Source organism: Elephas maximus, chromosome 3, assembly GCF_024166365.1.
Source record: "Elephas maximus indicus isolate mEleMax1 chromosome 3, mEleMax1 primary haplotype, whole genome shotgun sequence".
NCBI classification, from domain to species: domain Eukaryota; kingdom Metazoa; phylum Chordata; class Mammalia; order Proboscidea; family Elephantidae; genus Elephas; species Elephas maximus.
In genome coordinates, this window is record NC_064821.1 from 168074823 (window position 1) to 168102032 (window position 27210).

General features: G+C 48.2%; 1 protein-coding gene across 2 annotated transcripts; it reads right to left on the reverse strand.

Annotated features, from left to right (window-relative positions):
• Nucleotides 1-414: 414 nt before the first annotated feature.
• MOV10 (Mov10 RISC complex RNA helicase) lies at nucleotides 415-25193 on the reverse strand. Of its 2 annotated transcripts, XM_049880055.1 has the most exons (21): nucleotides 24604-25193; nucleotides 24052-24268; nucleotides 11086-11289; nucleotides 10580-10815; nucleotides 10133-10391; nucleotides 8824-8955; nucleotides 7951-8119; nucleotides 6974-7128; nucleotides 6370-6546; nucleotides 6103-6250; nucleotides 5513-5671; nucleotides 5144-5247; nucleotides 4884-4981; nucleotides 4570-4786; nucleotides 3401-3518; nucleotides 2817-3008; nucleotides 2485-2559; nucleotides 1323-1448; nucleotides 1153-1241; nucleotides 655-776; nucleotides 415-568 (listed from the first exon to the last, which is right to left on the reverse strand). In XM_049880055.1, exons 2-21 carry the CDS (start codon nucleotides 24186-24188, stop codon nucleotides 477-479), a joined length of 3009 nt encoding a protein of 1002 aa, XP_049736012.1. In that variant the 5' UTR covers nucleotides 24189-24268; nucleotides 24604-25193; the 3' UTR covers nucleotides 415-476. The 2 variants fall into 2 exon arrangements, with proteins under 2 accessions (XP_049736012.1, XP_049736011.1); XM_049880054.1 differs by lacking the exon at nucleotides 24604-25193 and having other exon boundaries at nucleotides 24052-24410.
• Nucleotides 25194-27210: the final 2017 nt, after the last annotated feature.

The window sequence follows — 27210 nt, forward strand, 5'->3', positions numbered from 1 at the left end:
TTGGAGTAAAGGATGAGGTCATGCCTGGCTCTGGGCCTAAGAGGCGGGTGAGGGGAGTGGTCTACATGTAGCTGGGGCTAAACTTAGAAACCTGTGGGTGGCTTCCCTGCCACCTCCCACTGGGTTTCCTCCCCTGCTCTTGCCAGGAGAGGGTGTGGCCATGGCCATGACAGTCCCACCCTCCCCAGCAGGTCAGCTTGGTTGCACTCAGGAAGCTGGGGCCCAGCTGAGGAGACATGGAGGCTTTTGCATAGAACAAGATTTTTTTGTTTTCAGAGTTTTTCTTCCTCCCCCTTCCCCCAATTGTTAGCAGCTTGATGTGTCATTCTCCCCAGTAGGGGAGGGGGCGGAATGGCTTGGGTTGTAAACTCCGTCCCCCAGCCTCCTGTCCCATGGTGGGGGCAGCTCAGCTGGGTTCTGGTTCAGGGTCACGCGGTTAAGGCTTGGCTGGTGTACGAAGGCCGGTGGCTGTGTCTTCAGAGCTCGTTCCTCCAGGCTGGCTCCACTTGCAAGGGTAGGCCCCCTTCACCCTCCCGTTCCGCGGGGAGGTAGTCGTGACACTGAGGCCCTAGAGAGAAAGGAGGTGGACTCTGTCTTCCTTACCTCCTCTTCCAGCCTTGTCTCCTACCTGGCCCACCCTTGGCCCAGCCATACCTGAGGTAGAGGGGCTGAGCTTGCTCAGACCTTGCAGTAAGTTCTGTCCCTGCTGCAGATCCAGTTTGGCAGGGAAGGGACAACCGGTATATCCCCCATTTTCTTTACAGAACTCCAGGAATCTGTGGGGTACAGGGACACATCTCTGTCTCTGTCTCTCTCTCACACACACCCCTGAGGATAAGCCTTAGTCCCTCCACCCCCCTGCCACCCCCAAGCCTGTAAGAGCTGTGTGCCTTTGGGCAAGTTGCTTGTTGTATGCCATCTGGTCGATTTTGATTCACAGCGACCCTATAGGACAGAGTAGAACTGTCCCATAGGGTTTCCTAGGCTGTAACCTCTCTGAATTGTCAGTTAACTTGCAAGTAAAGCCAGGGGTATTGTGCAGATGAATGGAAGTGAGAATGAACTGAGCCACAAAGAGGTGCTTAGTAACATACATCTGCCCTAGTTCGGGGGTTGTGGCCACTAAGGGGATTACAGGGTGGGAATGCTCACACTTTCCAGTCAGGATCATGGCCCAGGAGAAGAGGGTTGCCCACTACGATGAGCAAAGCCTTGGCCCGGGTCACAGCCACGTTGAACCTCTGAAAAGAAGAAGTATTTGGGCCATGGGAAGGAAAGGTCTTAAAAAAGGAAGAATTACTGCTACCCACCAGCCCTCCAACCTTGGGGTTCTTAAGGAAACCCAGGTTAAAGTCCAGATCCAGCTGCACAAAGCTCTGGCTGCTTCGCACGGTGGAGATGAGAATGACGCTGCGTTCTTGGCCTTGGAACTCTTCCACGGAGCCCACCTGGAGCAGGAGAGGGAGGCAGAGGCAGTGCCTGAGACCAGGGGGTTCAGAGGTGAGTCAGAGAGACAGGCCCTGCCTTGGAGAGCTTGGACTGTGGTGGCACAGTCAAGTCACCAGGCAATTGTAGGTAAGTGGAGTGAATACCGTGATGCTGGTCAAGACAGCTAACCCTGGCAGAGGCCAGGAGAAGAGGAAAGATGAATCCTAGCACGAAAACTGTGCTAGGCTGAGAAAATAGCTTTGCAGAGAATGCAGTGCCTCAGAGCAGGGTTTTCAAACTTTCCTGAAGATAATCAATCACCTAATGCTTGTTAAAAATATACAACCCCACGCCCTAACCCAGATCTCCTGAATCGGTATTTCTAAGGCAGAGGCCTCTAAATCTTCAAGCAGTGCCTTTCCACCCTGGCTACACATTAGGATCACCTGAGGAACTATTAAAAAAAAAAAAAAAAACCAGTGCCCTGGCTGTGTCTCTGGATAAAAAATAATATATATATATATATATATATATATTTTTTTTGTCCCTGGATAGCTGTTTTAATTGGCTGGGTGGTGCCCTGGTCCGGGCAGTATTAAAAGTTCTCTGGGTGATTCTTACCTGTAGCCAGGGTTGAAAACCTTCACCTTAGAGAAAAGAGTCATGCTACCGCTTGACCCAAAGGGTGGGAGGGAGAGTGGGGAGAGCTAAGGCTGGAGAGGTGAGCTGGGACATCACATGTTGGGCCTGATGAGCCCTGGAGTTTGGACTTTATCCTTAGGCTAGCAGCTTCAAACCTGCCTGATTGTAAGACTCACCTGGGGTGCTTATTAAAAATACAGGCCTCCCAGCCCCATCCCAGGCCTACAAGTTGGGGTGTCCAGGACTGTGTCTTGGGGAGAGCCCCAGCTATGTCTCCAGGCAGCAGGGTTGAGTAGGGACATGGGCTGGGTGGAGCAGCAAGGCAGGAGACTGAGACAGTCTCTGGAAGACTGGGGAACATGGGGGTGCAAAGATGGCAGAAAGCAAATGAGGAAATACTGGTGAAGGTGTTACCTTCAAGTCCTTGATGTCATCCAGTCCTCGAAGCTCCTTGTCTAGTTTGGTGATGCAATAACGGATTTTTTCCACCTAGAAGGAGGGGACAGGTGCGTTTCTCTCATGCGAATCCCCCAATGCAGTAGGGAGTCAGGCAGGAGGCCAGGTGCCACCCTCTCCCAGGGAGCTGGGGGGAATGAGGGAAGGGAGGTTGACCACTGTGCTCTTCCAACAGGGGCCAGTAGAGTACTGAGCTCCTGGAACCTCAGCCTATTGGTCTGGTGATTAAGGAAGTATCATTTGCAGGGGATGAGGGGTGTCCCACCCCTGCTGGGAACTGAGGGCCTGACCTGCTTCCGGTATGGGGAGATGACGCCCACACTTCGGGGGCTCAGGCGGGCTTTGCCCTTCTTAAAGGAGGGGGCCAGGAGCAGCTTCAGGTAGGAAGTCACTGTGGCAGCCTCTTCGGGGTTGAAGAAGGACGGGCTATTGCCCTCACGCTCATCCTTGCCCATTACTCCATGGAAGATGATGGGAAAGCCCTGGACATAGGGATCAGAGGAAACTCAGCCAGACCTTCCTGGTTCCCTTCCCTTCCCTTCCCTTCCACCCCCAAACCCTCCCAAAACCCAGTGCCGTTGAGTCGATTCCGACTCATAGCGACCCTATAGGACAGATTAGAACTGCCCCATAGAGCTTCCAAGGAGCGCCTGGCGGATTCGAACTGCCGACCCTTTGGTTAGCAGCCGTAGCACTTAACCACTAGGCCACCAGGGTTTCCAAACCCTCCCAGGGGTCCAGAATCCCAGGCCAAGGTGACAGAAGGCGAGGTCCATGGCTTCTACTCAGAGCCTCCTCCTACCTGCCCCTTCAGTAAGAGGGAAGCCCAGGTACTAGGAGAGGGTGCTCCAGCCCCTGCCCTGCTTGGCCTCACCTGCTGAGGCAGACCCTCCCAGCGGCAGAAGCGCTCTCGATCCACAACGTCAGCACAGGCCTGCAGCTCCTCTTCATAATACAGCCGGTTAGGAATGTCCAGGATGGTGGGGTGAGACCTGGGAGGCAGGAGGAAGAAAGAAGAGCAAAACTCAGGGCCAGATTACTTCTCCCTGCTCTCAGCGACCCCTGCTCTACTGGCTACGGGCCCACACAACTCCTATCCTCCTACCCAATGGATAGCAGGACACGTTCATCTACAGTGTCTGCTAAGTGCTTCTCAAGAGCCAGGCACTGTGAACCATAGAACCAAAGGTGGCTCTAGGGATTCCACAGATTTCATGGACCAGTCAAATTTTAAAAGGAAAATATTAGGGACCCATTCTCAGGTTTCAGTTTTGCTAAGGAAGGGCATTAAAAAAAAAAACAAACAAACTACTGTCACCATTATTTCATGACATAATGTGTTAAAAACCCAAAATAATAGAATAATAAATACAATAGCTAACTTTTACTGAGTTCTTAGTGACTGCCTGGAACTCATCTGAGCATGTCTGATGTATTAACTCATTTACTAAAGGAAGAATAACTCTTTAATTTGAACAATTACATTTTTTAAAAACTTACTATACTGTCCCTATTTTTCCTTGTATTTCCTAGGAACTTCAACTGGGACCAGCACCAGACACATCTTAGTGTCCGGGAACCGTTGACCGTCTCCTAATATATAAATAAACAAAATGGCCTAGAGAGAGAAGCCATTTGCTAAAGTCACACAGCCAACAAGCAGCTGTGATGGAGCTAGAAAGGAGGCCTCCTACCTTTCCAATTTCTAGTCTTTCTGCATCACCTGTCTCCAGCCTGGGTGGCACTAGTGGTTTGCGATCAGCTGCTACCATAACGGTTGGCAGTTCGAACCCACCCAGCAGCTCCACAAAAAAAAAGGCCTGGGGACCTGCTTCCGAGAAGATGCAGTCAAAAAACCCTATTGTAACAGCTCTACTCTGTAACACGTGGGCTCGTCATGTGTCAGAATAGACAGCAACGCGTTTGGATTTTTGGATTCTGCATCACACACCTGTCAGCAACATGACCCCTGGACCGAGCCGCCAGCTGAACCAGCACGGACGGCACAGAGGTGCGTGGTAGCGGGGGAGGGGGCGGGAATACCTGTAGTTGCGTAGCAGCTTGGTTATGAACTGGGGGTTATAGCCACTGGGGCCCTTCTTGTACAGGCTGTTGTAGGTGAGCAGCCGCTCCAGCAGTGAGTGCCCCAGCCCATGCTTCTGGGTCAGTGGGGAGCGCAGCACAGGCCCCAGCTGCCGAGGGTCTCCTGCCAGCACCAGCTGCCCTCCTGGATCGCCTGTTTCCTTGACTTCCATCAGCCCTGGGAGGTAGGGGTGGTGTGGGGAGAAAGGGAAGTGGTAAAACCTCCCCGACCCCACACAGGGTGGCATGCTGGCAGCCCACCCTAAGCACCTCACCTGCTATGGCCACCAGACTCTCAGGCTCCATGGAGTGGCCGGCCTCATCGATGAAGATGTGTGTGAAGTGATCGATGGGAAACTGGGCCGAGACCAACCTGGGAGGTTTCAGGCCAGCCAGGGGTCATGCCGAGGCACCTGATTTCCAAACCTTAATGCTCACTCTTGGCACCTACTGGTCTCACTCCCCAGGAACTAGTCTTCCCCAGCCTGTTACGCCTTTACTTACAGATATGGTGAAGATACACACATATCCCCACCTGCTGGCAGTGATGAGGGTGGTAATCAAGACACGATATTCCTGCAGCTTCTTCTTCGCAGGAAAAACATAATCCCCCTTCTTTGCATCCCAGTTACAGCATGGCTGTGGATAGTGAAGGGAAAGGACAATCAGCTTAGCATCACCCATTCTCGTCCTCTCCCTGGCTCTGTGCCTCCCAGCCAGTGGCATCCATATCTCCCTCACTTTACAGACAGCAAAGCTGAGGTCCAAGCAGGGATGCTGACCCACCCAAGGTCACGCAGTGAGTATCAGAACCCATGTCTCCTAGGTTCCCAACCCCAGCACCTGCCCGGAGAGCCTCCTGAGCATCCAATCATCCACTGGCCCTCGGCACTTCTCCGGGTACCTTGATGTCCTCGGGTACCAGGCGGATATCCCGGCTGGGGGCCAGCAGGCGGTAGATGGAGCTGGGCAGGTGAACGCGGAGCCGCTGACAGAGGAGGTCAGCCCCTGAGTTGGACGGAGCGCAGGCCAGGATGTGGGCTTTGGGCAAGTGCTTCACCACCTGGGTTGGGATAAGCACAGTGTGGGAAACAGTGCTAATGTCTCCAGGGGTAGAGGGAGATTCAGTCATGACTCAGGTTGGAACACGGTGGCGTCTGACTTCCATAGCTAAGGGAGATAGTGACACAAAAGGCAAGTTCTGATCCCCAGGCCCCTCCTAGTCCAAATAGCATTTTAATGCTGGAAAACTGTTACAATAAATACAGGCATCTCTGATGACCGAAATATGAATGGTGACTCTAAGACCTGTGCAGTGCCCAACCTGCATGTCAATCCTCACAGCCACACTGGCCCTGACTCCCTACCTCCCCTTTGGATGCCTGCTCAGAAGTAGGGGCCTTCAGGGAGCTGGAGGGAATCAGAATCTGGGGACAAGTGCTTGGTGCTAGGGGGAGTCAGAGTGCAGACCCCAGGTCTATGCTCAGCCCCCACCTGCTTGATGGCCTCCACCAAGGTGACAGTCTTGCCAGTCCCTGGAGGCCCAAAGATGACATAGGGGGCTGGACGGGTGGTGCCCATCACAATGTGCTTCATGGCCTGCAGTTGCTCTGGATTTGACTCCAGACTCCGGTCGTACAGCCTGGCAGAGGGGCCGGGAACACCAGCTTGGGGTCATCCAGTGTCCCAGGAGCCTCCCTGACTCCAGCCCTGACTCCCACCCTTCAGGAAGCCCCAGAGCTCCCCTGCCAACAGTCTCACTTGAGCTTCACATCTGATGGCAGCAGTGGTACCCCGCGGGAAGCCACAGGGAAGAGCATGGGCCACAGCAGCCAGCGCCCTGTCAGCTCCAGGGCACGATGCTGGACCCGCAGGGGCTGGCGGTTGAAGGTGAAGTTCACCTTGAAGGTCAGCCCATCCACAAAGCGGCTCAGGAGGCTTTGGGGAAGGCAGAGAGAAGAGAGTTCTAGTTAGGGGAGGGGGCAATGAAAGGCCAGGCTCCTCCTCAATCCACCCTTACTCTATTCCCTCCATGCAAAGATCTCTAGAAGAGCAGCTGAGGTAGCTAATAAAAACAACAAAACAAAACAAAACAAAAACTGGTTTTCAAGGCTGTGACCCTTTGGAAGCAGATCACCAGGCCTTTCTTCCAAAGTGCCTGAGTGGGCTCGAACTGCCAACCTGTTGGTTAGTAGTTGGGCACTTCACCATTTGTGCCACCCAGGGACTCCACTGAGGCAGCTCAGGGGCCCCCTGCCCTGGCCCTGGGGTCCCACTCATCTTGGGGACAAACACCCCTCCTCCTCTGGCCTCAGAGAGAAGCCTGCAGACCCTTCTGGCAGCTCAGGTTTCCCCCAACACCCACCTCATGGAAAAGCTCAGCTTGACACGGTCCAATTCTACCTTGTGCACAAAGCCCTTGTAGGTGACGGGGTCCTCCTGGTTTGTCTCAGAGGACAAAAGGGCAAACAGGTGGTCACCCCGCAGCACTGAGGGGCGGCTTTCCGTCACCCCGGGAACCTACGGGGTGTGAACATAAGCAAGCTTGTATCCCAGGGATGGCCACTGGAGGGCCAAACCCCCGGTTCTCCAGACCTCCGGAGGACAAGCACTAAGGCTCTATCCTTCCACCCCAAGACTCCAGGAGCTTTGCCTTCCCTGTTCTCCTCTTTTTTTTTTCCCACCCCAGACAGGGTAAGAGTCAGGGGAAGGAGAGAAGTCTTCCCGTACTGCTCAGAGACGCTGAGCCCAGGAACCCTGGAAACCATCCAATGCAGGAGTTCAGGATTTGGAGTCAGCTTCCCTGCCTAGCTATTGCCTTCCTGGCCTACTCAGTTCCTACTCTGCCTTTAAAATCTTACCCTAAACCCACTTCCTGCAGGAATCTGCCTGGCCATCCTCTTCCCCCACCCCCCCCGCCCCTGCACCCCATCAAGTTCCTTCTTCAGCACCTGTGTGCAGGACTCCATTCCCATGTCAAACTCTGGGCTTATGTGTGCACATTCAGATCTGAGAACTGGAAAGGCTCTGACAATTATCTACCAGCTCTGTGCTATTCAGATGATGGGGAGAGGGCCCAGAGAGAGCAAGGAACTTGCCCATGGCCACACAGCTGGTGGTTAACAAAGCCTGGACTAAAACCCAAGTCTTCCCGTCTACCCTGCTCTGACACCAAGTTCTGGGCACAGGATGCCCATCCTAATCCTTGCCAAACCCTCTAGGGAATGAATAACTTTACTCTTCCTCTTGTTTGGCCATGCTATCAGGGACAGTGCCCTGCCCACAGCCTCTGGAATGGCTGACCTGAGCCCACCCACCCCACACCAGATCTGACACCCTGACCTCCAGCGTGAGCAGCCTGGGGTTCTGGTCAACAGGGTCCCAGGTCATGGGCACCGACTCCAGGTCATAGTGTCGGATGTCATGCTCCATCTGCAGCTCCTCCAGGTGCAGAAGCAGCCGGAGCTTCACCTCATAGTTCCTCCACTTTAGGGCTGTCTCCAGCTGGGCCCTGGCAGTGATGGTTGGGGATGGGAGGGGGCGGGAACAGGACAGGTCAGGCAATGCCCATGTCCGGGAGCATCTACCCTCTCCCATCTGCAGCTATGGGGCTGGGAAAACATCAGGAGCAGGCGAGACTAGAGGGGCAGAGAAGTGGAGAGGGGTCAGAGCCCTTCAAGAAGGCAGCCCCGGCTGCTCTCACTCCCTCAGATGACTGCCCCCCTGCCCCCCACTCCTGGTCCCAGTCCTGTCTTGGTGTCTGTACTGTGGATACTATGGGCTGGAACACTATCCCCCAGATCCTTCTATGACTCCATCCTCACCTCATTCCAATGTCACCTCCTCAAAGGGGTCATGCCTAATGGCCCTTTGCAAAACAGCACCACCGCATGTCCTTACCCTGCTTTAGTTTTCTTCACAGCACTTGCTGCTACATAAAATTCTACAATCAGTGTTTTTAGTCATTGTCTCCACCAGAATGGGCAACAACCTCATTTGGCAGGTTCATTGCTGTATCCCTGGAACCCTGAACAGTGCCCAGCACGCATTGGGTGCTCAGTAAGTGAATGAATGAATCGAGAGAGCCTGGGAGGCTGGGAATGGAGGTACTGGGGTCGTGGAAGAAGCCAGAAGGAAGAGCTATAAAGTAGCATAAGGGTAAGAAACCAGACCCAAAAGGCAGGAGAGTTGGGGTGGCAGAGAGGTGGCACTCACTTGATCTCAGCGATCTCCTTTGGGGCAGTGAAGACACTTGTTCCCTGAAGGATGGGGAGCAGTTGCCTGAGGCGGGGTGGTGGGTAGTATGTCCCCAGCGCCATACTTAGCTCCAGGTCATAGCCCTTAGCACTACAAGAATAGGGAAGAAAAGCAATAACCAATACTGAAACCTGTCACTCTCAGAGACTCTAAGGGGCCCCTCCCTGGAAGGTGGGCAAGGCCCTTCTGCAGTATTATCCCTGAAAGGTAGTCACAGTCTTGGCCCAAGATACAGACTCACTGCCTCATGGGGCTGCTCACTCCAGTGCTGGACCATTCTCATTCTGGAACACACGATATTTGGACACATTTAAAAAATAATAAGTAATACATGTTCAAGGAGCCCTGGTGGCGCAGTGGATAAGCAGATGGCTGCTAACGGAAAGGTTGGCAGTTTGAACCCATCAGCTGCTTCACAGGAGAAAGGTGTGGCAGTTGGCTTCCATAAAGATGACAGCCTAGGAACCCTATGGAGAAGTTCTACTCTGTCCTATAGGGTCACTATGAGTTGAAACTGACACAATGGCAACGAGTTTGTTTTTATGGTTTAATACCTGTTCGCTGTTGTTGTTATTAGGTACCACTGAGTCAATTTCGACTCATAGTGACCACTGCACCACCAAGGCTCGTACATGTTCATTAGGGGAAAAAAAATCAGGAAATAGGTAATAAATAAATAACATTCCCATAATCACTAAAGAATAGCCAATGTCAACTTTTTGGTATATAGCCTTTAAGACTTTTTTTTTTTTTTTTAAATCTGTATTGTACATGTATGAGTCCCTGACGCTGGAAGGCAACAATGGACTCAGTAAACTGACTACCATGAGGATGGTGCCGGACCAGGCAGTGCTTTGTTCTGTTGTCATGAGTTGGAGCTGACTCGATGGCAACTATTAACAACAATTTTAAACAAAAAGAGCACAATGGTCTCTGAAAGTACTATTACACAGTTTGTTTTTTTTTTTAACTCAATATTTTGTGAACATCTAAGTCAATGCCAAAAAAAGGTGTCTATAAGGGGCTGCTTGGTAGTCTGTCCACAGATGAATACTTAGCATTTTTTTCACTGTCTTCATATCTACAGTCCATTTGCAACTTTCTGAGACCCTGAGAAGTTAGGATCTCTGCCTCTGGTCCCATGCAAGGCGATGGAGCCAGTAAGGAATGGGGCTCTGGCTCCCAACTCTATACCCTTCCCAAGGGTCCACACTGCTGAGGTTGGGAGACCCCTCAGCTTGGACTGGTTGGAAGGAGAAGGAGTTACCGGTCAGGTCTCTCTCCTTCCTCTATCCGGTTGGTCACCACAGGGTTTCCAGCAATCCGGGTCCGTTTAAAGGGAGTCGTGGGCTTCAGTTGTGCCGCCAGGGGACTGTGGGCCACAGCAGCCAAGAAGCGGGCAATGTAGAAAGTGCCAGCTCCTTCTGAACCTGGCTCCCCAGGTCCCAGTAGTTCCCAGAGCACCGTGGCTGGGAAGTAGCCCACAAAGCTGGTTTTACAGTGGACGTGGAGCTCGTAATATTCACCTGGGGGAGAATGGTTGAGTGAATGAGGGTACTTCCACCAGCATCCCTACCTTAGGCACTCCCTCCCAGATAGCGCCATCCCAAGGCCAGGAGCCCACTAGACAGGGACAAGGTTATCCCAAAGCATCAGCCCTTCTAGGGGCAAGCCCCTGCCCACCAGAGGCTCTTTCCTTTGGAAACCTGCTCACCCGGACCCAGCGGGCAAGGCAGCTCCTGGTCTCCATTGTAGAAGGCAAATTGGGATGTCCGGCAGAGTGGGAAGAGGTGGGTGAGGGTGACAGGCTGGGTTCCTCCATTCCGAAGCCTCAGGGTCAGCACCTCCTTGCGGTTCAAATCCAGGCGGATAAGGAGCTGCCCATCTCGGGCTTCATGGGGCCCCTGGACCTCCACGTCCACCCCATGTTTCCCGTGAAGATACTCAGCCCTGGGGAAAGCGGGAGTCAAGGGGGGCTGGGGCTGGAAGGGCCTGGACTAGGAATTACCCTGGGAGAAGTTTTAGGATGGGAAAGCTGGCTAAGTGCCAGCTGTGCTGAGGAAACCCACCTCCTCCTCCCAGACCAATTAGTTCCTTCCCCACCCCATTCCCTGAAGGAGGGGCCTTATCCCAACCTGAGGCAACCCACTCTTTCTCTCCTCAGACAGGGCTCCCTTCCCCCAGCATTCATGGGTCTCTCTCTCTCTCACATACACACACCTGTCATAAAAGATCTTTGCTAGCAGTGACTTGTGGTGTTTGCTGATATCTGACCCCAGCTTCATTCTCCTCTTTTCTGGGAACCACACATCAGCCCAACGGTCGAGTCTGAAGAACCTGACCCGAGTCTTGGTGACGTAAGCCAGATTTGCAATCTTCATTCCATACAGCATGGAGGAGAAGCCAGGGGCAGGGGTCCCAAAGCTGCCGGAAGCAGAGGAGACTGCGAAGTGAGGGGAGGCAGGGCCAGTGGGAGGCAGGGTGGCTTGTGCGGGAAGTGGCTGGGGGAGAGGGCCTGAGGGCCTGCTCTGTGCTGGACATACCAGCCCTGTTGCAGAACAGGACTGGGGGGGCCCAGGGACAGAGACACTCAGGCCGGGAATCTTAGGAATTTTAAATGTTTCAAGGGAAGGCAACGGGACTTTCTGAGACAAAATATAATTGTTTTAAACAGTAGGTTGTGGTTTGTGGATTTCTGTGTAGAGAAGCCCAATAATGAGCTGTTGATTTGGAGGACTGAGGAAAGACAGAGAATGAAAGGACGGTTTTTGGGAAAATGATTTAGCACAGAAAAAAATAACAAACAACCCAGCTACAAGAGCTAAGGCTAAGGGGAAGCTGAATAAGGTGACTCAGAGGGGTGTATCTGGGGTCCAGCCTGTTGGCGAGGAGTGACAGAGGGGACCAGAGACACTGCAGATGTCCAGAGTGTGTGGGCAAGGTGGCTGATCAGACAGCAGTTTCCACCCGAAGTCAAAGGGTGCAGGTGGAACCCAAGCAGGAAGGGAAAGGATCCTTTTCCAGAGATCAAATAGCTTGGCTTTGTGCCTAGAGAAGGTGAAGACAGGGAAAACTGGTCAGGAGGACAATAACCATAAGGTTCAGCGCCTGGAATTCAGTTTAGTCAATTCAACAAACACCTATAGGAACCCGTTATGTGCCAGACACTGGGCTAGATGCTGAGAGTTCAAAGATGCAAGAGACCCAGACCCTGCGTCCCAGAGCACACAGACTGGACGCAAATTCCAGCAGGATGCCATGAGCGCAAAGACTGGGGCCTCCAGGGCAGTGTGTGGGGCCAAGGAGGGGCACTGAGCCTGCCTTGGGGGCAGGAGCAGGAGGCCATGAAGGCTTCCCCAGGAGACAGCGTCAGGACCGTGTTCTGAAGAATGAACAGAATGAACCAGGCAAGAGGGAGAGGGCAGGTATCCCAGGCGGAGGGACAATAGCATGAGGAAGGTGGAGAGGCAAGAAAGAGCTTGTATGTTTACGGGAGGATCACCCGCTCCACCGCTTTAGCTGGGTCACCTCAAATTACTTCACCTCTCAGGGCCTCACCTTCTTCCTCTATAAAATGAGGGTAACAACAGACTTACCTTGCAGGGTTGTTGTGAGGACTGCATGAGATTCCGACACTGTGGTGAGCCCCTTAGCCCAGTGCTGGCACATAAGGAGATCTCAGTAAGGGTGAGCTATATTAGTATCACAGACAGTTTGGTGTACTAGAGTGAAAAGTGCAAGCAAGGGAGTGGCAAGAGGCAGCAGAGGTGGGCAGGGACCAGGTCATGGACAGTTTTGTATGCCAGGCCAAGAAGCCTGGACTTGACCCTGAAGGCCAGCAGCCCTTCCCCCACTTCACTGGTACCCAGGAGCAGGACATTTCCATGTGTGATATGCTTCACATAGTGAAGATATGGACAGCTGACTGCCTTCTCTCAAAGCTTTGTAGGGAACAAAAGGAAAATCCTAGTTCCTAAGAACTATGGTAATCCCTATTCAGCTAATTCAGCCTGGTCAGTCACCAGGGTATAGTCAAGATCGTTGTTGCTTATGAACATTTCCCTGGTGCCCCCTGCCTGAAACTCTGCCCCTCTCCTTCACCCCAGGCAAATGTGAGACTATTCAGAAAACTTTGAATTGGCTCCGATTTTTAAAAAGATAATAAATCACTCGAAAACATAATAGAAAATGCTCAGTAAATGTTAGCTGCTATTATTAGTATTCTTATTAGTAGTTATAGTAGTACTAATAGTAGCAGTAGTAGGAGTAGTAACAACTTACTTTCAGCCCACGTCAGAGGCTACACCGTGTGGTTACAGAACCACTGCGGTTGGTGGGTTTTAAGCAGGGGAGTAGCAAGATCATATTTGCATTTCAGATCACTCTGGCATCAGGATTGGAGGATGGATTTGCTGGAGGCAAGACTGTAGGCAGGGAGACCAGTTAGAAGAAGGCCATTGCAATTGTCCAATTAAAAGGTGACAAGGGCCTGAACAAGACAGTGGTAGAGACAGAAGAGGGGCCAGATTTGATAATATTCAGAATATAAAATTAGCAGAATTTGGTGATTGACAGGAGCGGGAATGGAGGCTGGGAAGAGGGAGGAGTCTAGGATAAGACCCAAGTCAATGGCTTGGCGTCTGGGACTATTCCCAAGACAGGAGTAAAGACAGGAGAAGGAGGAGGAGGTTGGACTGACCATCCATTTGGATTTGGATATGCTCGGTTTGAGATTCCTGTGGTCCAGAGGCAGCTGGGTCCATGAGTCAGAAGCTGAGAACTCAGGCCAAAGTCAAGGTGAGGGCCTAATATTAGGGAGTCCTCAGGTAGTATTTAAAACCATGGAAGCGTTTGGTCTTTAAACCTTGAACTGAAACTATCCCCTGAAGTCATCTTTAAACCAAACAATGGTTTAGCTCAATCAATGAAAAACGTTTGCCCTGAGCATCGTGCTTCTTTAAATAATTATCTATATGAGATCAAACTGACAACGGTAACTCTAAAGCACCGATGGGAAGTTTAGGGGCAATGAGTCTAAGCTGATGGTAATGGAATAATTTGGGTAGAGAAAGCGAAAATTATGACACAATGCGAAGAATGTAACTGAACTGTACATGCAGAAATTGTTGAATTAGTGTATTGTATGTCTTGCTCTGTTTATTTTCACCAAAAATAAATATTAAAAGATACTTATTGAAAGACTAACTGAATGAACACACAAAAATGTGGATGCAGAGCGCTTATGCTCCATAAAAAATACATAATTTCCCAAAGAAAGAGCCATAATAAAAATAAATAAATAAAAATAAAACCATGGAAGTATTTGGGATCTCCCCAGGGAGTATGAGTAGCCTGGGAATAGTCTAGGCCAGGTCAACCCAGAGGGGAAGGGAAACAGAGAAGGAACCTTCAAGAGAGGGAGGAGAATCAGGAGGAAGTCTGAAATCAGGCATCAGGATGAAGGGACTGAAGCCAAGAGTTAATTAACAACGTGTCCGTCAGTCACTAAGTCCCATGGATCAGGGCACAAATTGAAATGCCTACAGAACCCAGGTTCAGCATGAGAGAACATTCCTTGGTACCTGCAGCCCTCCCAGACACCTTATACGGGCCCATTTCGAGAGTCATTAGTGTAAGGAGGACTAGGTCCCTCACAACTCTGCTGTAAGAAAAAAACAGTGCAGGTGCCATGATAAGTGGCTCCAGGCTTCCAGCTTAGGGTGGGGGGGGGTGGGGCAGGGAATGGGGAGGTGGAAGGCGGGGTGGGACAGCCATTAAAAAAGAAAGAAAGAAAAAAAAAAACCCTCAAATTTAGTATATGCTTGTTGAAACAATGCCCGATCCACACAGTGGACATCTAGACATCTAGATTTCCAGGAAACTTTCTACCAAAACTGAAAATCAGAGGTTATTAAAGAAAACACAAATATTTTTTCTATTAAAAAAAACAACAACAACAAAACTTTTGTATGGCAAAAGATAATATAAACCAACAAGTAATAGAAAAATACTTACAATGCAAATGGCAGAAAGAGTTAATTTTTATAATATATAAACTTTCTCGTAAATTGACGAGACAGTAGAAAAACCGAATATTCTATTTAAACAAATCCAAATGTCTAAAAAAAAGTCACGAAAAGATGCGCCTAAAGTAGTTAGAGAAACAAAGATTAAAGTAAAAATGAGATATTGTTTTATTCCCATCAGACTGACTAAAATCAAAAATAGCTATAAAATGCATTGCTGGGATGCATATGTGGAAAAAGGAACTCTGATACACTGCTGGTAGAAAGGTGAAGTATTACAATTTCCTGGCAAAGCTACCGGCAATATCTACTAACACCTAAAATACAGGCATTTTAACTTGGGAATCCCATTCCTGGAACTTTATCCCATAAAAAGGAAAGTACCAATATGCAAAGGATGTTTACCGACTCATACCATGGAATATTATGCAGTCATTATAAGGAATGCATCACACCCACCGAAATGATTAAAATTTAAAAGACGGACAACACCAAATGTTGGAAAGAATGTGAAACTCCCAGACCTCTGATGCATGCTGGAGTGTAAAATGATGCAATCACTTTGGAAAAAAGGTCTGGCAGTATCTAACAAATCTAAACATACCTACCCTATGACCCAGAAACTCCACTCCTAAGTGTATCTCCAAGACAAATGAAATGTATGTCCACAAAACGACTTGTATGAGAATGTTCGTAACAGCTTTATTCAAAATAGCCCCAAACTGGAAGCAGTGACCATCAACAGGAGAACAGACGAACAAACTGTGACTAGTATCCATATAAAGAAATATTCCTCAGTGGTAAAAAGGAACCACTATATGTAGCAACATGGATGAATCTCAAAAAATCATGCTGATAAAAAAATGATGCTGAGTGAATGATTCCACTGCATTAAGTTCTAGAACAGAGCAGTGGTTGCTTCCGGGTGGATAAGGACAGACTGTTACCTAGGAAAGAGCAAGAAGGAACTTTCTGGGATGATATCATGTTCTTTACCTTGATAGAGGTTTGCACACGGATATGTGCACTTGTTAAAACTCACAGGATGGTACACTTAAGGTTTGTCCATTTCACCGTATGTAAACTTTATTTAAAAAAAGAATCAGAAACAAATTTTAAACCTTGTTTTGTAGTTAATGATAGTCATGCTAAAGTGTTTAGGAGTGAAGTGCACTCATGTCTATTAACTTACTGTGAAATGCATCAAAAAAAATTACGATGGCTTGCTAGATGCATAAAGGAACGGATAGAGGGCAGACGTGCTAAAGCAAATACAGTAAAATGTTAATTAAGGAATCTAGCTGATGGCTATACTGGTGTTCACTGTACTCTAAACTTTTCTGTATTTCTGAAATTTTTCATAATAAAATGTCAGGAGAAAAAAAAACAACAATGCATCAGAGGTATATACCAGGTGATTAGAACTGATTTCCATGACACGTCGAGTAAGAAAAGTGGGATGTGGAAAACGTGTATAACGCGATTCTTTTGGTGCCTTGGAAGAAAGACCTGGTGATTTACTTCCAAAAAATCAGCTACCGAAAATCCTACGGACCACAGTTCTACTCTGACACACATGGGGTTGCCATGAGTAGTAATCCATTAGAAAGCAACTGGTTTGGTTTTTATTTTTTTGACTAAAACAATGACCAAAATATATATATACTGATTGATAGCAAAGAGTTACCTGAATATGGGATGGAATGTGGAAATGGAGGTGGGATGCTGATATGAAGAGGGGTTCACAATAAAAAATGATATATGACAATGATCCCATATGGGCAAACTTAACATAAACCCGTTGCCGTAGAGTCAATTCTGATGGATGGCGACCCTACAGGACAGAGTAGAACTGCACCATAGGATTTCCAAGGAAAGGCTAGTAGATTCCAACTGCCAACCTTTTGGTTAGCCACTGAGCTCTTACCCACTGTACCACCAGGGCTCCAAACCTAACATGGGTGTGGTATTAAGTACGTGTGCATAAAGATAAAGGGTGGTTACCAAAAGTATTAAAAAGACATTCAAACAAGATGAGTATCTAACAAAACATTAAAGGCCCCCACTCCCTCAGTCCCAACTGCCTGGTAAACTGTTAGATGTACATTTTTCCAGATTTTTTTTCCATTGCATATATAAGCATTTTTAAACATGCAAAAAATGAGATTATATATGCTATATATATTATTCTGCAACGGGCTCTTTTTATTTTTATTTATTTATTTTATGCTACATATACTATTCTGCAACAGGCTCTTCTTCACCACCACAGACACGCTTCCGTGACAATGCTTTTCGCAGTCACCTCAATCTTTCGAATGGCTGCAAAGGATCACATAGTACTTAACTATTTCTCCAGTGACAGTGAGGCAGCCTACAATTTTTGGCTCTATCAAATGTTACAGTGGCCATCCTTGCACAAAAACCCTTGCTGTAGGAGAATTTTTATGGAAAAAAATTCCTGGAAGTAGAGCTTTTGAGTCAAAGAGAATGACGGAAGCTTTACAACTTTGACAAATGCAGCCAAATTGCCCTCTGAACGGGCCGTTTCAATTTACATTCCTGCCAACAAAAGTATGAGAATGCCTTTTTCCCAGACTCTAACACCAGAAATTTACAATTCAATTTTTTTTTGCCAATCCATAAGAAAAAGGTTGGCAGTTCGAGTCTACCCAAAGGAACCTTGAAAAAAGTCCTGGTGATCTAAAAAAAAAAAAAAAAAAAAAATTTTTTTTTTTTTTTTAAATCAGTCACTGAAAAACTGACGGAGTGCAGTGCTACTCTGACATATATGGGGGTGCCGTAAGTCACGATCAACTCCATGGCAACGGGTTTTTTTTTCCCTTCTAAATTTTATTTATTTTGTTGTTGTTGAGAATATGCACAGCAAAACATACACTAATTCGACAATTTCTACATGTACAATTTAGTGACACTGATGACATTCTTCGAGTTGTGCAACCATTCTCACCTCTTTTTCTGAGTTACTCCTCCCCCATTACCGTAAACACACTGTCCCCTAAGGTTCCTATCTAATCTTTTGAGTTGCTGTTGTAAATTCGATACCATACAAATAGTTCTTAAAAGAGCATAATGCTCAAGGCGGACCTTTTTTACTAGTCAAGTTAAACTGTAGCTCGGTTTGAGAATGAGTTCAGGGGATATTTTTGGTTTAAAGTTTAAAGGGCAATAGTTCCAGGGGTTCAACCACCCTACATGACTCCAGAAAGTCTGAAGTTATGGCAACTGGTTTTTAAAGGCACAAAATGATATCTTGCTTAAATTTATATTTCCCTGATTACTAATACAGTGGAGGACTTTCCTTCTGATTATTAGCCATTTGTATTCCTTCTGTAAACTGCCTGATCATATCTTTTGCTCATTTTTCTAGGCCCGCTGACCTTAGAAATCCCTGCCTTTGGCTTCACAAACCCTCTTACCCTTCCATCTCCTTATTTCGCATGAGTTAAATCCACCCCGCTACCCTCCAGTCGATTCCGACTCATAGCAACCCTATACAACAGGGCAGAATTGCCCCATAGGAGTTCCAAGGCTGCAATCTTTACAGAAGCTGACTGCCACATCTTTCTTCCACGGAGAGACTGGTGGGCTAGTTAGAATCGCCGACCTTTCAGTTAGCAGCCCAGCACTTAACCACTGTTCTACCAGGGCTCCTTTCTGCATGAGTTACCAACATAAATCTGTTCATGTCCCCTCTACTTAACAACAGTGCTCCACTCCCACAGGATTAAATCCAAACCTTTTAACAGGGCACACTCAGACCCTCCACAGTAACAACGATCATGAAAACACAATGACATCATCAACAACAATAGAAAATTTCTATTGAGCACTTACTATGTACTGTTCCAAGTGCCTCAATGTATCACTATCTCATTTACATGATCCTCATAACAACCCTTATAAAAGAAAGGAAGGCACAGATCCTCAACCCCATGATGGGACCTCAAGTCACATCCATCTTTAATGGTACATTGGTGGTACCCAGCTACTTGTATCACTCGTTCCCTTGAGACTTCTGCTCCACTGTGGACATCCTGGCTCTGCAATGCCCTGCCCTTGGCCCCTGTTTGTTTGTTGGGTGAACAATGACTAATCTTTTGAGACCCAGTTCAGAGAAGGCCAACAACTGTGGGAATGATATTTCAGAACATATCAGACTTGGAAGTGATTTCAGAGGGACATCTGGTTTTTTTTTTAAACAAACTATGGGGCGCAACATTCATCAGTTTTTTTTTTTTTTTTTCAATAAAACCGAAACAGAATAGGATGAAAAATGCTGACGGGCAGGGAGTGAGGGTGTGTATTATTTCAAGGGTACATACTGCTTTGTGAAAGTTGTGTATACTAGGCCCCACAGTAAAATGTATTCCCTACTGTGAAAAAAAAAAAAAAAGTTTTGAAATGCACCGATAATCCAACCACCAAACGATTCTCCACACCAGAAGCCAGAATGGTCTTTCTAAAACCACTATTACATCAAGTCTCCTACTTTGAAACCTTCTGCGCTTTCCCATTTCTGTTAAGATTAAAAACAAAACAAGACAAACAAAAAGGCCCCCACAACGCCTCCCCATGACCCACAGGTCCCGTGTGATGCAGCTGCTGCCTCCTTCCCTGAGTTCACCCGCATCCTGTGCTGTTCACTTTGCCTGGATCGAGCTCCCTTTGCGGGATTCTGTTTAAGCTCCATTTTCTTCCAGACACCTTTTCTCATCTCTGCACTAGGCCAGGTCTCCAAGCTGGACATTTCCACTGCATACTCGACTTCTCCCAAGCACTCATCAGGACAGTAACTGTTCACATTATGCAATCGTTCAATTGTCGCCTCCTTTTTCTTAGACACTCAAGGTTCTTCTGTGTGTCTCCAGCAACTCCCACACTGCTTTGCTCGTAAGTGGCGCTCAGCCAATAAAGTTGAATAAGAGTTGGTGGTGCAGCAGTTAAGAGCTTAGCTGCTAACCAAAAGGCCAGCAGTTCAAATCCACCAGCCACTTCTTGGAAACTCTATGGGGCAGTCCTACTCTGTCCTATAGACTCACCATGAGTTGGAATCGACTCCACGGCAACAGATTTGTTTGGAGCCCTAGTGGCACAGTGGTTAAGAGCTTGGCTGCTTAACCAAGTTCAAATCCACGAGCCTCTCCTTGGAAACCCTATGGAGCAGTTCTACTCTGTCTTATAATAGGGTAACTATGAGTCGGAACTGACTAGACTGCAATAGGTTTGGTTTGTTTTTTTTTGGTACCCAAGGCAAGAATTGTCTTCTCTCGGAAACCTTTCATGATACCAGTCCTTACTCCATACAACTGACCCCTAACCATCATTATAAAAATGATAGCTACCACTCACAAAGGCCCATACAATATGCTGCCCTGGGATGCAAACGCCTGACCTACAATAGCTCATTCTGACTTCACACAACCCTGAAAGAAAGGCATTATTATTCACATTCTTACAGATGGGGAAATGTAAGATTTAAACAGTTGTTCAAAGGAACCTTGTAAGTAGCAGAGCTGAGATCTGAAATCAAGCTATCTGACTCTAAATACTATACGTACTAGCACCGGTCATACTTTATTTTTTGTCTATCCATCTGCTGCTCCCTACTAGACTACAATTTTTGGAGGCAGGAACAAAGGCACTGAGCCTCATTAAATATTTTTACTGAACGAATAAAAAAAGATGGGAAAAGGCAGAAGTTCGGAATATGGCATTTTGTGTCATAACGTTAACTGAGGTAGAAGAAACCTATCCCCTTCAGCATAGAAAACTCCTTAGGAATCCAGACACAGCAACTTGCTATACCTTCTGCTACAACCCATTCTCTTGGAGGTCAACTCTTGCTGCTAATTCAACTAGATGCTGCAAGCATTTATTGAGCACTTGCAACATACCTGGCACTATGTTGGGGACAGAGGGAAGATGCAAACAAGATGAAACCAGTTCTTGCCTTCAGTGGATCTGGTGGTCTGACAGGGTCTATTTGCTCTCACATGACCCAGAGTGTAATCAGGCTATCACCAAGGTGTGAAGAATGAACTATGAGAGCTTGGAGGAAGACAGAATTAATTCCTACTGGGAGGATGTGAGTTAGTTTCACAGCATTGGAGCCTGGTTGTAAAGGATGCTAAGAAAGTTCTCGTGTGTGTGTGTGTGTGAGGAACTGGAGTATAATTCCCTCCACCACATTAGTCTTATAAATATTCAAGGAAAACTACCTTGTCCTCAATTTTTTTTCTCCTTTTAAGTAAACATCTTTGTTTCTTTGACTGAGTTTCACAATAAAATAGGAACTCATATGGAGAAGGGCCATTCTCCCTCCTCCATGTACTAAAATCCTGTCTATCCTTCAAGGCCGAGGTCATCGCCACTTTTTCCCTTGAATTCCTGAATAAGAACTACAGGGTGCCTATTGCTGTAGAGTTAATTCTGACTCACAGTGACCCTATAGGACAGAGGAGCACTGCCCCATAGGGATTCCAAGGCTGTAAATATTTACAGAAGCAGACTGCCACATCTTTCTCCTACGGAACAGCTGGTGGGTTCCAACTGCTGTCCATTCCGTTAGCGGCCAAAAGCTTTAACTGCTATATCACCAGAGCTCCAAGTAAGATACTACTACTACTACCACCTACAAGTTGGAAACTCTGGTAGCGTAGTGGTTAAGAGCTACGGCTGCTAACCAAAATGTCGGCAGTTTGAATCCATCAGGCGCTCCTTGGAAACCCTATGGGGCAGTTCTACTCTGTCTATAGGGTTGCTATGAGCCAGAACTGACTCGATGGCAACTGGTTTGGTTTTGGTTGTGCAGCACAGCCTTGATGGAGCAATGGTTAGAGCTCGGCTGCTAACCAAAAATGTCGGCAGGTTGAATCCACCAGCTGCTCATTGGAAACCCTACGGGCCAGTTCTACCCTGTCCTACAGGGTTGCTATGAGTGGAATCCACTTGACGGCAATGGGTTGGTGGTGCAGTGGTTAAGTAAGTGGTAGGCTGTTAACCTGAAAGATCAGCGGTTCCCACCCACCAGCTCCTCTGCAGGAAAAAGATGTGGCAGCCGGCTTCCTTTTTACGGCCTTGGAAATCCTATGGGGCAGTTCTACTCTGTCCCATAGGGTCACTGTGGGCCAGAATTGATCTGCCGGCGGCGGGATGGGGGTGGGTGTGGGGGTGTGGGGTGGAAGTGGGTTGGGTATCTTATTTACATAAAAAACCAAATGCGTACTGTAAGAACTGCTTTTGAAATCCCTTGAACTGCCCATAATGTACAGTATGTGATTTTTCTGTATGCAATCTGACAGAGCTGGTTTTTCCCCAGTACTGGAACATATTGTGTCTCTTCAGTTGAGAGCCAAAGGAAGTAGTTAGGAGCCATGATGTATTTATTTTGCACGGATATAGGTGAGTTCATGTACGTCAAATGTTGGTACGAAGTAACTGCATGGTAACTGCTCTTTCTTTATATTTCTCCAGTATTCTTCTTCTATTTCTACTACACTCCTCATTTCATTCTACCACGTATTATTACAGTCAAATTGTGGAGTCCCTGGGTGGCACAAACAAAATGATTAATGTGCTTGACTGCTAACAGAGACGTTAGTGGTTGAGTCCACCGAGAGGTGCCTCAGAAGATAGGCCTGGTGATCTACTTCTGCAAACCAGCCATTGAAAACCCCACGGTAATGGTGGTGGAATGTTTTGGATGAGGGTATCAATAATGGTTGCACAACATGAAATATGTAATCAACGTCAGTGAGTTGTAAATGCGGAAGTTGTGTTGGTGGATGTTTTCAGGAAGTTGTGTTGGTGGATGTTTTTTCACCACACACAAACACACACACCTACCACGGAACACAGTTCTACTCTGACACACACAGGGTTGCCATGAGGTGGAATCGACTGAACAATAGGCAGTAAACTGGTTTAGTTAATTGTATGCATGTCAGGCCCCTACCAGTCCCCCACAGGGTGTGTATTTTCCATCTTTATATTCCCAATAGTGCCCAGCACACAGTGCAGGCCATACACAGGTCTTCATCCTCTTTGCCCCTTCTTCAGGTGCTGCTCAAGCCTGTTAATGTCCCTCTTAAAATGTGACATCCATTACTGAAAAAAATATTCCAGGTATGATCTGGTCAATATGGAGAGTCACTGCCTCCTCCCTTCACTTGTACTAACGCAGTCTCAGATTTCTTTAGGTCTTTTAGCAGCCGTATCTCAGCCATACTGGCTTTCTGGTCTGCTAAAACCCACGGTGTCTTTTCAGGAAGTCTGTTATTAAACCCACATCCCACTGCCCTGCATTTATTCATAGAGGTCTTTACATTTACCCCGTTGTTTCTTGGTCTTCCGCCCAAGACTGCAGCCTGTTGATAGATGTGTTTTTGAAGCACAGTTCTGTGATCTGACAGAGAGAAGTCTACTTGATTTCCACTTGGGTGGTAACAGGAAAAGCGAACCAAATAACCGTCTGCCACAGGGTGAGAAGGGGCCCCCTAGAAACAGTCCCTGGCCCTGGATCTCCAAGGAGAAGCCACAGGTGCTAATGGGAGGTTGGTACCGTATGTAGTTTGTGCCTTTTCCTTCTTTCCGTTGCAACCTGAGATTCACCCTCGTATAGTGAGCCTTTTAAGCTCTCTAGGGGAGCAGACTCTCAACCAAGGAGCCCCTAAACAAGGCGGCAGGGATCCCCGTAAAGCCCGCGCCAGGGCTCGCCGACACTAACCGGGAGCTCCCCCCTCGCGCTTCCGCGATGCCTGCGCCCCCTCTGGAGGCTCCCCTCCCCCACCCGAGCGCTGCGCCCCCTGCGCTGTCCCCCGCGAGCAGGGCACCGGCGCAGGACCCCGCTCCCCGCACCTGGCCGCCGGATGAAGGCGGCCTCCGGGAGGCTCCCCGAGGGGACTCGGCGCAGGGGCCCGGGCCGGGCAGAACGGGCGGGCTCCGGGCGGCGTGCCGCGGCGCTGGCGGGGCGTGGGCACGTCGCGGGAGGGGAGGTCTGCGCCGCCCCAGGACTGGCCTGAGTCGTTGGGGAGTTGCGTCCCTCCGCGCCCCGGGGCGGGAAGGGTGGCCCTGCCGCTGGGGTCGTGGCGGCGAGCTGGGCCCGCGATTCAGGGCCACAGAGTGGGCCGGCCCATACCTGATCTTGAAGTCGCGGTTATAAACGGTCCGCAGCCGCTCGCGATCTGTCTCCATGTCCAGTCCCCGAACGACCAGGAAACTCTCGAAGCATTGGCCCGTCTCCCGGAGCTGCCGGCAGCTGAACTTACTGGGCATCGCGGCGGCGGCTGCGGCCCAGGCAGGAGGGTCCGTGGAAATGAAACTGAAAGTCGCCGCCGCTGCTCGAAGTTGGCGGCCTTGGGATAAGGGTGCAGTAGGGGGAAGCCCCCTAACTCTGAGTCCTGATCCCGCAGGCTACCTTCTCCCCACTAGGCTTCCCTTCCACAGTCTCTTCCTACCTGAGCCTTCCCTTCGGTCTCTTCCTCCTATCCCCTCCCCCTCTTCTTATTAACTCTTTCCTAAGGAGTCTGACCCCTCCCTCAGGGCCCTCCCCTTACCCCAAGCTCCCTCCCCTGGCATCTAGCCAGACTCTGAAAGTAGCTACCGCCTGGGGCCCCCTGTACAGCCCTGGAGGTTCTCAGAAACTGTTAGGACTACGCCCACGCCCACCCCCTAGAGCCTTGGGACTTACTGAAAAGCAGGAGAGCAAAAGGCCAGGGACTAGGACCTGGATCGGCTGCAGCTGGACTGGGGCAGCTTATCCAGAACCTCCTCGAATTGCTAGGCACACAAACCGGTACAGAAGCGGGAGACACACCCCTTCCCCCATTTTCCCTTCTCGGACTCTCAGACGCGGGAAGGCAAGAGTCAAAAAAACAACAAAGTTAAAAATAAAAAAGAGAAGTTTAGGGGAAAGAACCAAGTGTCTCTGAGATAGAAGTGTGTACGTGTGGGAGGGAGCGGACGAGGGGCTCTGCCAGGACGAACAGTGATTACATTTCTCCAGCACACAGGCATCGTTATGTGGAAAGGCTGGTGATCCCTACCCGAGACACATATTCGGGCACTTAATTGCACTCCAGCCTGTATTGCTTTTTAATTGTTCTTAGTATACAAGGGCTGCCCCAGTCATCAAAGCATTAGCTTCTTGAGAACGCGGGACTGTTAGGCAGTAAGTGGTTAATAGCAAGAGTACCAGTACCAGAAAAGGAAGGAAAAGACCAGATAGCTTCAGAAAAGAGACTATTAAAAACTAGAGGGGGTGGGACTACCACAAAAATAAACATAAAGCAAGCCTTTGCATCTCTTTATCCTCCGGAATGAAATACACACACACACACACACACACACACACACACACACACACACCCACCCACCCACCCACCCACCCACCCACCCACCCACCAGTATGGGGCAATGATAATAAAGTTACGTAAAATTTCTTTCTTAAACAAACATACCAGTTCCAAATATATCAAATCCAGTGTTCTCCAAAGTAGTTCTCTTTAGGAGGCCACACACTCACTCTAACCAAGTGTGAGGAATGTCCAGAACCCAGGTCAAGCTCCAGCTGGGCTACCTTTGTACCTTCTCCCCGGCAAACAACCAAATAAAGCCAGGAATAACAGGCTTTAGCAACAGGAAACGCAATGTCAGTGGGAACCAGTCACAAGGATGGGGGAAAACAGAGCAGGAGAAAAGGTTGTCTTTGAAATTGACTATACAAAGTAGATGGGGGGGGGGGATTAGGAAAGTAGCCAAAGATTTTACTTTTGTTCAAAGATTTTACCTGGTGAGGCCCAAAGAAGTGAAAGTGAGTTCCTCAAAACTGCTTTGTTGCTTACCGTATCAAAAACCTACCATCTTCTATACCCCATTTTTCTGGGCACATAATCTCCCAGATGTTCTCAAAACATACGCAAACAGCTTAATGTAGTAGAAACCCTGGACTTGTGTCAAAATGTGATGCTATATGGCTTTGGTCAGCCATGGAAACTCCCTAAACGAGTTCCATCTGAAAAACCCATCCACGTCATATGGGCTGTAAAGCTTATTTTCACACATGCTGTTCTAGGCATCTAGAATGGCCTTCCCTTCCTATCTTTCAACATCCAGGTCAGATCTCACTTCCATGAAGTCTTCCCCAAAGTTATCAGCATTTATAAGAATCTGACTTTAAAGTATTAAGATGGATTTTAGTGTGGGTCCAAATAGCACTGAAGTCCATCTCAAACTGTGGTATCAGTGTTACTGAAATAACCCTATATTCTCCCAAGATTACTTTGGAGAAGAAAATTAGTGTCTCAGTATTTTAATTCTCATTCCTCTTTAGTTACTGGGTTTCTACAATTCAGCGTTTGAATATTCTCTAATCATTGGTATTCCAATTAGACTGTACTCCCTAGGGCAACTACAAACAGCCCTTAAAAAGCAATCTATGTAAACTAAGACTTTGTGACTTTAGTTTAAAAAACAAACAAAAAGCATCAGTAGGAAAAGAGAGTACGCTTCAAATTTTGAAAACTGAAATTGGTCAGTATTTCTACCACAAACCAAAAGAAAGGCTACGGCAAGCATGTCTGTACACCTAACAGAATAGTTTTTGATATCTTGGATTTGAAGCAGTGGGAAATCGGCTTCTGCCCTCAGAGGGCTCACATCTCTACCCTGTATGTTTAAATATGCCCTGTCTGTTCAAAGCAGAATTTTAGCTTAGCGTATCCCGTAAGAGGCCCAGTTTTGTTGTATCTTACCAACCTTCCTTTATTTGATTTCCCAAGTAGTAGGTGAATTGTGGTGTCGGCGAATATTGAATATACCACGGACTGCCAAAGAATGAACAAATCTGTCTTGGAAGAAGTGCAGCCAGAATGCTCCTTAGAAGCAAGGATGGCGAGACTGCGTCTTACATACTTTGGACATGTTGTCAGGAGGGATCAGTCCCCGGAGAAGGACATCATGCTTGGCAGAGTACAGGGTCAGCGGAAAAGAGGAAGACCCTCGACGGGGTAGATTGACACAGTGGCTGCAACAATGAGATCAAGCATAACAACGATGGTGAGGATGGCGCCGGACCTGGCAGTGTTTCATTCTGAGTCGGAACCGACTCGACGATGGCACCTAACAACAACAGGTGAACTAGAAAGAGGTTGTATCTGGTTCACTGGGCAGTTTTTTATAAAACTGTAAACTCATAGGCATTCAGATATGTACCAGTCTTTTGTTAATTTGGACAGAACGTGCTAAGGTTTGCCAAGTGTCTCACGAAACTAGATGAGTCCAGCGTCAAAGTTTTAAA

Bases quoted from the DNA above. Each gene is read 5' to 3' on its own strand.
- MOV10 (XM_049880055.1), bottom strand. From the start codon at position 24,188: ATGCCCAGTAAGTTCAGCTGCCGGCAGCTCCGGGAGACGGGCCAATGC. The intron at 5,672-6,102 runs GTGGGGGCTGAG...ATCCCAACCCAG, and splicing joins TGGTGGAGGCCATCAAGCAG to GTGGTGAAGCACTTGCCCAA. The intron at 5,248-5,512 runs GTACCCGGAGAA...CACTATCCACAG, and splicing joins TGGTACCCGAGGACATCAAG to CCATGCTGTAACTGGGATGC.